At 44.2% G+C, this 10080-nt stretch overlaps 1 protein-coding gene across 2 annotated transcripts; it reads left to right on the plus strand.

Annotated features, from left to right (window-relative positions):
* The first annotated feature begins 1982 nt into the window (after nt 1-1982).
* On the plus strand, nt 1983-3942 carry LOC109735898 (uncharacterized). 2 transcript variants are annotated; one of them, XM_020295098.4, is made up of 7 exons: nt 1983-2459; nt 2552-2667; nt 2742-2830; nt 2928-3002; nt 3088-3180; nt 3309-3407; nt 3526-3942. In XM_020295098.4, exons 1-7 carry the CDS (start codon nt 2116-2118, stop codon nt 3793-3795), a joined length of 1086 nt encoding a protein of 361 aa, XP_020150687.1. In that variant the 5' UTR covers nt 1983-2115; the 3' UTR covers nt 3796-3942. The 2 variants fall into 2 exon arrangements, with proteins under 2 accessions (XP_020150687.1, XP_020150686.1); XM_020295097.4 differs by having other exon boundaries at nt 2046-2459; nt 3306-3407.
* The last annotated feature ends 6138 nt before the right edge of the window (nt 3943-10080 follow it).

Below are 10080 nucleotides of genomic sequence, written 5' to 3' on the forward strand. Positions count from 1 at the left end.
ACTATTTTTATTTTCAGACAAATATTTGGACGTGCAAACTAGTTTTGATATAAAAATATGGGCATTTTTGGCCCTGGCGGACAGGATGGGGCAAACGGACCGCATCCCAGGACAGGCCCGGACATGACCCCATCTCCCTACCCAAAAGGACAAAATCCGGCCAAATCGGACGTCCGTTTGGGATCGCGCGGTGGAGTTGGCCTAACCCGAGTCAGACGCTGCTGAGATGCAGGGAGGACAAAAACGATGCAGCCTACCAGACCTTGAGACCTCCTCTACGGAAAATCCTAACGAACGCTCGTTGCGTCAAGTTGCCGCTGCTTCGCACAGAGGCAAGCGAGCTAGCGATCAAGATGGGCCAGCCCAATTACAAGATTTCGCACATGCTACAGTGTCCGGTTTTGGGAACATTCTGGAAGGTTCCTTACCGGTTTTGCGAACCTTCTAGAAGCTTCTTGAACCGATTTTTTCACTAGTTTTTTCTCTTTCTTTTTCTTTTTTCCGTTTCTTTTTTCTTTTTCTTTCATCATTTTTCTGTTTGTTTATCTCATTTTTCAATTTCTTTTTCTTCTTTTTTTATTTTCTTTGTGTTCTTCAGAATTTCAAATTCTTTTCTAAAATTCTAAAAATGTTTTAGAAGTTCAAAAAATGTTCTTGTTATTAATATTTGTTCACAAATACAAAAAAAATGTTCATTTTCGAAAAAATGTTCGCATATTATAAAAAAAGTGTTTGCTTTTGAAAAACAAATCCATAAGTTCAAAAAATGTTCAACTTTTCAAATTGTGTTTAGGAGTTTGAAAAAAATTTCCCATTTTCAAAATTTGTTCGCCAATTTCCAAAAAATGTTCATGCTTTTAATTTTTTTTGGGAGTTTCAAAAAATGTTTCCATTTAAAGAATTGTTCGCAAATTCCAAGAATATGTTCGTGTTTCAATTTTTGTTCGGGAGTTTCAAAAAATGTTCGCTTTTTAATAAAAAGTTTGGATTTAAAAAAAATGTTTCTAGGTCTCAAAAAATGTTCCCAATTTCAAAAAATGACGGAATTTCAAAAAATGTTCGGAAATTTTGAAAATTGTTTGCGTTCTCAAAAAAGTATTCGTTTTACAAAAAAAGCTTGAAATTTTTAAACCACTAAAGTCGGTTGCTAGAGGACACTGGACATACAAAGCCCGTCTGCTACTGTAGCCTACTCTCTGCACTGACCTGGCTAGCTACAGTGCATCGCTTGCTATACGGGCTGGCCCAACAGGGGAGCGCGCCTGTGCGATTGCTCGACTGTTTGACGCAGCAAGCGTCGAACAGGAGCTCCCCTCCTCTACAACGCCTTATGCTGCATCAGGGAAGCAGAGAGGCGCTCATGCGCTACTTTTGTGGGCTGGCCCAACAAGCAAACCGAGATCGGTTGGTCGCCAGAACTTGTCTTCCTCTCCCCTCGCTTGGTTCTCACTTCTCAGGGTCGACAACTCGACCATTGATCGGTCGATCGCCAACGGATTGGATTCCTACTACAGTATTTCTTTAGTCCATATAAATTATGACCAGGATCTTGCGAATATATCGATTCCAGTCAAAGATGACACTATGACTTCAATTCGATTGATTCTTAACAAATTAATAGTATTTTCAGTTTGTGAGGGCCATTTTCTTTCTATATCAGAAATCGTTGATTAAAGATATATAGTGAATTCTTGGGCAACTGCGTAGATTTATGGAATATCGGTTGACTTTAAAAAACCATGAATCTAAAAAAGTTCATATTTTTTTCTAAAAATCACGAATATTTAAAAATTCAAAATTTTAGAATAAGTTTACTAATGTGAAAAACTTTGATTTTTTTCAGAACTATGTGAAAAAGTTTGTAATTTTGATAAGAGGGGTTTGGGCTTATTTGTATTTATTACAACTGGCCTAGTGCAGGGCCCAATGTCACAAAAATCCTGGAGAAAATCTATACGATCGGCATCCGAGATCGGCGTAACGCGATTATGCGAGTGGCACCGAGCCCATCTACGCCATCCATCTCCGGACCCAGCGCTCCACAGCCGCCCATAATTTCGCCTAATATCCTCCCGCGCCGCGCGTCTGCGCGGGCACCACAAACCAGAAGAAGAAATGGCAGCGGGCCCCACGCCATCCACCGCCGCGTCCTTCCGGCCGCCCCTGCCGCCTCCGCCGCCGTGCTTCGACTATCGGTCCGCGTCGCTCGCCGACACGCGTGCCAGCGCAGCCGCGGCGGACCCAGCGTTGGCTGGGTTGGTCGAGTCCGGCGCACTGGTACGCGTCCCGCGGCGGCGGTTCGGGCCGGTGCCGGCGTGGCGGCCGCCGGACTTCGCTGAGCCCGAGGACGTGTGGATCCTCGGGACCTCGCACCTCTCCGCGGAGTCCGCCGACGAGGTCGAGCGCGTGCTCCGTGCCGTCCGCCCCGACAACGTCGTCGTCGAACTCTGCCGGAGCAGGCATGACCCAGCATCCCGACCGACCGGTCACATATCACCACCGTTTCTCTCGTCGAAATCTGAGCGGTGCCTTTGCAGTGCCCTTACTGCAGAGCCGGGATCATGTACGCTTCCGACGACGCCTCCGGCGAGCCGCTGTTGAAATCCAACATGTTCTCGCTCGGCGGCGCCAAGTTCTTCGGAGCCGTCAACCGGAGCATCAACCTGGGTATGTGCCACCTGAGATTCCTCGAACAAATGGAACGCTGCTGATTTCATGGCCATCTTGTTGGGACGATGCAGGTGGACAGAGTGCTCTTGCTCTGCGTTTGCTCCTAGCTGTTTTTTCGTCCAAGATTTCTTCTGGCGCGAACCGGCCGTTTGGGGAGGAGGTACTCTGTTTGGTCATGTTAATCTTTCACATATTGTTATGGAACGACTCAGCACCTCAAATTGCTTTGTTATTAATGTAATATAATGTTCCTGCAGTTCCGAGCAGCTAGGAGGGTGTCTGAAGATATTGGCGCTCAGCTCGTTCTTGGGGATCGCCCTATTGAAATAACTGTATGTGGACATCTGCAACCAAGCAAGCTGATCATATGCTAGTTACATGTGTGTTCACTGATGGTGTCACATGTTGTTCTTGTAGCTTGAACGAGCTTTGAAATCCCTCAGCTGGGATGAAAAGACTAAACTCGTAATCTCATTATTCCGTGGAATCACTTCAACGACTGATATGCCGGTAAGTGCTACCTGTGTTGCTCCAGTTTCCAATCTTATTGTTCATCAATTTGCCAAAGTAGTACCAGTTTTTGCAGTTCCTGTCTTGGTCTTACTAACATGCATGCATGTCTGACTGCTCACTAGCAGCAGGATGAGAAAGCTGCGGTTAGCCCGTACGAGCTGTACGAGAAGCTTAGCAGCTCATATCCTTCACTGCTACAGCCTCTCGTACATGAGCGCGACATGGTACGATATGGCTTCTCCGCAACTTTCATCTGAAAATTCATAGATCATCTGAAAACAAATCAGCATTGTCTATGAAGCTTGAACTAGATTTTTTTTTTTTTGCATGTTTGCTTCTCAGTTCATGGCTTGGTCCCTAAAGAGGAGCAAGGCCGTGAACAAGAGCAAGACGGTGGTTGGGGTCATCGGGAAGGGGCATATGAACGGCGTGGTGTACGCGCTGATCTCTGACCAGGGGGACCTGAGGTTCCGCGACCTCGTCGGCAGGGAATCGTCGGAGACCTGGGCTAGCTCCGTCGTCAAGGGCCTGGTCAGGGATACGGTGATAGGGCTCGCTCTCTGGGCTCTGTACGAACTGCTGCAAGCTGCCGCCGTACATATAAAGCTGTAGCTGAAGTCCATTTTTACTGGCAAAGACTGACATTCGTAACCGTGCACGCTCTTTGCAACGTCCATGCAGCTTGAGATTGTAAAGTCAAGTGAAGTACTCCATATGTAAACTTCTATAAGACGTTTAAGGGATTTCCGACAGCCCCAATTTTATGTGTAAAAGGACATTTCAGTCCTCAGTTTCGAATTTGAAATTGCCGATTCCCCAGCGTCTTCCTTGCCGCGCGCCCCAGCTTCTTCCTTGCTGTGGCCACGCCAGCACATCTTCCGCGTCAGCATGTCGCCGCGCCAACTAGAGTATGTGAAGTACCTGGTGTTGTCCTTTTTTTTTGAGAGAGAGAAGTACCTGGTGTTGTCTGTGAGCAAAGCCCACTTACGTTTCATTTTCGGCGTTTGCAGCCCTAAAAAAAAAATAATTCGGCGTTTGCCTCATAACAGGCCACTTACGTCTGTCCACTTGCGTCTTTCTACTGAGCAAACAGAAGCCCATTTCCCGTCGATTTTTTTTTAAAAGCCCATTCACATAGATACGAATTAACCAGGCCATTCCAAATTCGAAAATGCTCAGAGCCTAATGGGAAGAACTGGCGTTTTGATCTGCAGGACAGATTAGCATGTCAGGACTATGTTAAGATGATGGAGACTCTATGGGCAATCTGGAAGGGGCGCAGAGATATGATTCACGAAAATATTTTTCAATCGCCGCTTGCGACTTGTTGATTCATCATGAAATTTATTCAAGAGCTCGAGGCGGACGCCGTAAGGGATGTACCCAAAACATACCCCAAGACGTGGGACTGCATGGATCCCCCCTCCCAGGGGTGATGTGAAAGGAAATGTCGATGGAGCTCCGTTGGTTTGGAAAGGGAAGAGTTCAGCTGCTGCTATTTTTCGCTGAGAAGAAGGGCAGTTTTTGGGTGCATCAGTTCTTGCCTTGGCTAGAGTGATGGAACCATCTACTCCCGACGTAGTGATCTAAACGCTCTTATATTTCTTTGCAGAGGAAGTACTATTGAAGTGATAGCGTGTAGAGAAGCGTTATGCTTGGCTAAAGATGCATGTTTCAATTTTATGACCATTGCTTCGGATTGTTCTGGTGTAGTTCGAAGCATTCAGGAAGTATCCCTTGGTGAAAACATAATGATCATTAGAGAGGTTACAGATATGCAGGACTCCATGACTAGGGTTGTTTTTAAGTTTGAGGGTAGATCATCTGGGCATGCCCATAGTATTGCTAGTAATCGCTTGATTTAGTTCTAAGTCGCCTGTTTTGTTCCTAGAGCCCCCTGGCTATGTAAAATCTTCTATGCATGATTAATAAAGTCCGGTGGTTTTGCTAAAAAAACAGTCTATTTTAAATTCTGGCATTATACCGTGAAACAATAGTGTAGGAACAAGTAACATGGTAAGTGCATAGGAGCTCCTAGGTGCTCCACACACCCACAACAAGACAGTTTACACACATCGAGATTATATGCGTATGTTGTATCTGGGTTGTATTAAATTCTTTCTCTTTGCGGGTAAAATGTTGGGTTGTATTAAATTCGGTATCAGTTATTTCCAATCAACCAATTGCCCTGTATTTGGTTGTATGTTCCTGCACTCATGTGGGTTCACATTCAGGAGAGATCTAGGCGGAGCTAGTTGCAGAAGAAAATCACGGTACCAACAATTAGAGGGATGAACAAATCTTGTCGGCTTAGAATGTTAAGCTTCAAGAGAATTTGAAGCCCTTGTATCTTTCTTACCGTTTTGCATGTTTACTTTCTAATTGAAGATAGTTCCTTTGCATAATACCTTAAATTGTCGAGTTCCTTTTTGAACAAGGCATGAGTCTCTCCAATGACTAGTGGATATTCATGCTTAGAAGTTTTTGTTGCACCATTGAGATAATTATTAAATGCAGGATCTAGTTTTAGCACTACTACTCTCTCCTTTCCGTTTTATAGGGCTTATCTTAAATTTTTAGTTTTTCCATTTTATAAGGCTCAATTTAGTTGTTTCCCATCACATGTTCAGATTTCAAGGTGCATTAAATCATTGCATGCAAGTATTAAGAGAAAATTGACCAATGCATGTAATTTATGCATGCATGCATTGCAATTAATGCATTGGTAAACATACTTTTTTGAGGAAAACAAGAGCATTAATTGGGTGCTTTTGCAAACTACAAAAGTATTCCACCACTCACCATCTACCTTGGTTGGTGAGATTTTTGAATTGAGCCTTATAAACCGGAAAGGAGGGAGTATATCTTTACATTTGGATAACTATAAGTCTTCTAAATCTCAATTGTCGATTGACTAGTGAAAGTTAACAACTATATGGGATACATTATCCTTGCTTCTGTTGTTTCATTAAAAGCTGCTGAGTAAAATAAAATAATGGTCTTGGGACGCATGTCTGGACCAGGCAAAGCTTTCAAAGTGTTCAGAATGACTTTGAAATTTGTGAAGCCCCTTTTTAGTTATCCTGGTAATAAAGCATGATTGGCTTACATGTCACAAGTTAAACTATTAAGGACAGTCAAATGAGCTCGGGTGAACACTAAAATAGAAAAAATTCAAAAAAGAAAACTAAATTTTTTTGACAAATATTTTAAGAGCTTGCAAAATTTTATTATGGAATCACATTCCTGGAAGGTGTGGCAAAAAAATCGATACTCTGAAAATGCTACTTTTGAAAGCATGTTGGAGCACTGATTTTTTTTTTGCCACGACTTCGACAAATGTGATTTCATGATGGAAATTTTCAAGCTCTTAGAACATTTTTCAATGTTTATCACAAAAAAAATTCAGATATTTTTGATTTTTTTTCGACTTTACTGTTTACTAGAGCTCATTTGAGCTCGGACTGAGAAGGTGACTTTCCCATGTAGTGCTCTGACTTCGAAACCTACATGTTTGTTTCACTAAAGCTTGTACCAATTGATGATGTCGTGTTCTACAAATGATCTTTTAGATTTAATTAACTCCCACCATCTGAATGCATCAAGTGTCGGATTGAGCCTGATGTGTATATTCCTTATTACAAATATTACTATACAGATCTACCCAAATAGTTTTACCATCATTCAAATGGATGGAGGTAATGGCATCTACCATATCTTTATTTCATATATATATAATCTTAAATGTCTTCCGCTATATTGTTAAATTGGACGGGCGCGGCAACCGCGCCTTCGACGATTTAGTAAACGGTTCTGACATGGGCAAATAAGACCGCTTCGCGGCATAAGGTGAAAAAGGAAAACACTAAAACTGGAAATAAATCAAGCTTATAGGTGCTTCCCAAAGGTAATGAGGAGCCACTCGCAACTTGCTCAGCTGAAGCACAAATGACTTATTGCATAAAGTTGTTATGCCTTTGCTAATGAATCGATCACTAATTGTGTGGAAGCCTTCATAAATTATCTTCTTGATGACGATATGCTAGTGTTCATCATGATCATGTATATCTTATGTGAATATTGACTCGATGAAATGGACTCATTGATACATTTAACCGCACATCGTGAAATGATGACCTTGTTCTTTCAAGATGCGGTATTTTCTCAGGGATGAGCAAAATTCTGAGCTTTGGGGAGCTGATGAGTCTAAAAGTGCACCACTTTTGACTTTTAGTTTTGTGCCATAGTCATAGTTTTTGGGATTTTATAGTGTTCACACACCCTTTGTTTGGTTTCACCTGGATCTTAACTCAGGAGGATATTTAGAGCATTAAACGATAAAATAAAAGTTTATGGGTGAAAATCACATTGATTGGCACGATGGGAACCTACCATCAACAGAAGCGATCGAACGGTGCAAATTCCAGCCACAACAGTGCTTCTGGGAGAGAAGACGGCGCCCAGTACGAGTGCATCTGCTCGTACCAGGTGGGTCGCCTCCTTCTAGTCAACTACTTTATCTCGATAGCTTCGGACTATGGATCAGAGCACCAGAGAGATCAGAAAATGTGTCATAACTAAAAACCCCAACCTTTGGATGGGATCCCGAGGGGGAATCGGGAGAAAGGGCCGGCTACGCCATCATCTCGATCGAGGAGGCTCCAGTATCAATCATCATCCTCGCCATCCCCTTATTCATCTAACCGTAATACCAAACCCTAGGTTGATTCCTACGTGTATTACTTTGATCGTTCATCCATGATTATCCGTTTGATGTTGTTTGTCTTGATGTCCAAGTGAACCCCCTAGTTCTCGGGGATATGGGGGAACCCTAGTATGTTTAAGTTATGAACACCGATAGGATTCCCATCCTCCTTGTATGGCTATGTTAATAATCTTTCTGGTGTTGGGTGAAGTCGACCACTCAACATTTTCCCTTAGGGACTGTGATACCCTCGATTCAATCGTACACTAATCATACATGCAAGTGTGTACGATCAAGATCAAGGACTCACGGGAAGATATCACAACACAACTCTAGACACAAATTAAAATAATACAAGCTTAATATTATAAGCCAGGGGCCTCGAGGGCTCGAACACATAAGCTCGAAAACACAAGAGTCAGCGGAAGCAACAATATCTGAGTACAGACATAAGTTAGACAAGTTGCCTTAAGAAGGCCAGCACAAAAGCAACATTGATCGAAAAGGCAAGGCCTCCTGCCTTGGAGCCTCCAAACTACTCCTGGTCGTCGGCGGTCTCCACGTAGTAGTAGGCATCGGCGGTGGTGTCTGGCTTCTGGGCTCCGATATCTTGTTGCATCAACCGGAAAGAAGAAGAAAGGGGCAAAGGGGGAGCAAAGCAACCGTGAGTACTCATCCAAAGTACTCGCAAGCAAGGATCTACCCTACATATGCAACATTATCAAAGGAAGGCTGTATATGTGGACTGGGCTGCAGAAATGCCAGAATAGAGAGAAGGCCTAGTCCTATCGAAGACTAGCATCTTCTGAAAACCACCGTCTTGCAGCAACAGGAGGGAGTAGAGTAGCATAAAGTAAAGTAGTAGTAGTGTTATCAACCTCGGCCAGAGATCCTTTCTCGACTCCCTGCGAGAAAGCAATCCCAGAGCCATACTATCCAGTTATCATCACAATCCATTTCTTATCACAAGTATCCAGTTCTAGTTGTATCAATCGGGATACAACTCCAAGTGTCCGTTACCGTAGGACAGGCTATCGATAGATGTTTTCTTCCCTGCAGGGGTGCACCAACTTACCCACCACGCTCAATTAACTCTGGCCGGACACACTTTCCTGGGTCATGCCCGGCCTCGGCCAAACAATACGACGCAACCCGACCTAGGCTTAATAGAGAGGTCAGCATGCAGGACGAAACCTATGCCCCCAGGGGTCATGGGCCATCGCCCCGGGAACTCCTGCATGTTGCGAGGGCGGCCGGTGAGCAGACCTAGCTACCTCCTTCAAAAAGGCAGGTGCTTACGCAGTCCAATCCGGCGCGCGCCGCTCAGTCGCTGACGTCTATTAAGCTTCGGCTGATGTATACGATGCAAAACGCCCATACTATGCCCACGTGATGGTTAGTGCTATCAGGCCAGAGGCCCCTCAGATCAAATATCCAAATCATAGTGGATTAGGAACGCGCGGTAACAAGTAGAGACTCACGAAAGATGTGACCCCGTTGCCCCGTCTCGAGGACTTGCGGCAAGGGCTAGGAATGCCCGGCCACGCCTCGTAATTATCTCGCGGGCACCCTCCAGGTCAACCCGACTCCTCATCACTCGCAAATATGCTCGCGCGGGTACCCCTCAGGGCCGACCCGTCTTTAGTAACATGGTTCAATGTAAAGCCATAGTAACCATAGTAACCATGTGTCTAACACCAAGGGGAAAACCTGAGGAATCACCCTTGACGGATTCCACTCGATGTAATCATCAAGGTGAACGTAAGGGGAACCACCCCCGAGGTTCACGCTTGAGGGGTTGCACGGCAGAGTCGTTTTGGAAGTGGTTAAGGCGGAATCACCCTCGATGACCACGACCGAATAGCAACACTATAGCGTTAACATCAGAAGTGTTGAAGAGGTCTCACCCTCGGCACTCGATAGTAACCCAGTAGTGTCGAGCAACTAAGGGGAAAGTGATGTGCGGTGCCGGGGCCTGGTCTTCGATCCCGTTGATCGGGTCTTCGATGATGAAGCAGGGGCAACCGGGACAAGGTGGGGGTCACTGATGGATCACTAACCAACCTATGATGAAGAGACTTGAATACTATAAATTGTTTCCATATTAAAAGAGTAATGTTCAGAAAAAGGGTAATCATAATTATGACAAGTTTTATAAATATAATCATCACTACTTTTTAGAGCATAAGTTT

This window comes from Aegilops tauschii, chromosome 7 (genome assembly GCF_002575655.3).
Source record: "Aegilops tauschii subsp. strangulata cultivar AL8/78 chromosome 7, Aet v6.0, whole genome shotgun sequence".
Classification (NCBI taxonomy): Eukaryota; Viridiplantae; Streptophyta; class Magnoliopsida; order Poales; family Poaceae; genus Aegilops; species Aegilops tauschii.

Coding starts and splice junctions, on each gene's coding strand:
- LOC109735898 (XM_020295097.4), top strand. CDS start 2,116: ATGGCAGCGGGCCCCACGCCATCCACCGCCGCGTCCTTCCGGCCGCCC. Junction 2,831..2,927: donor ACCGGCCGTTTGGGGAGGAG/GTACTCTGTTTG, acceptor ATGTTCCTGCAG/TTCCGAGCAGCTAGGAGGGT. Junction 3,003..3,087: donor ATCGCCCTATTGAAATAACT/GTATGTGGACAT, acceptor TTGTTCTTGTAG/CTTGAACGAGCTTTGAAATC.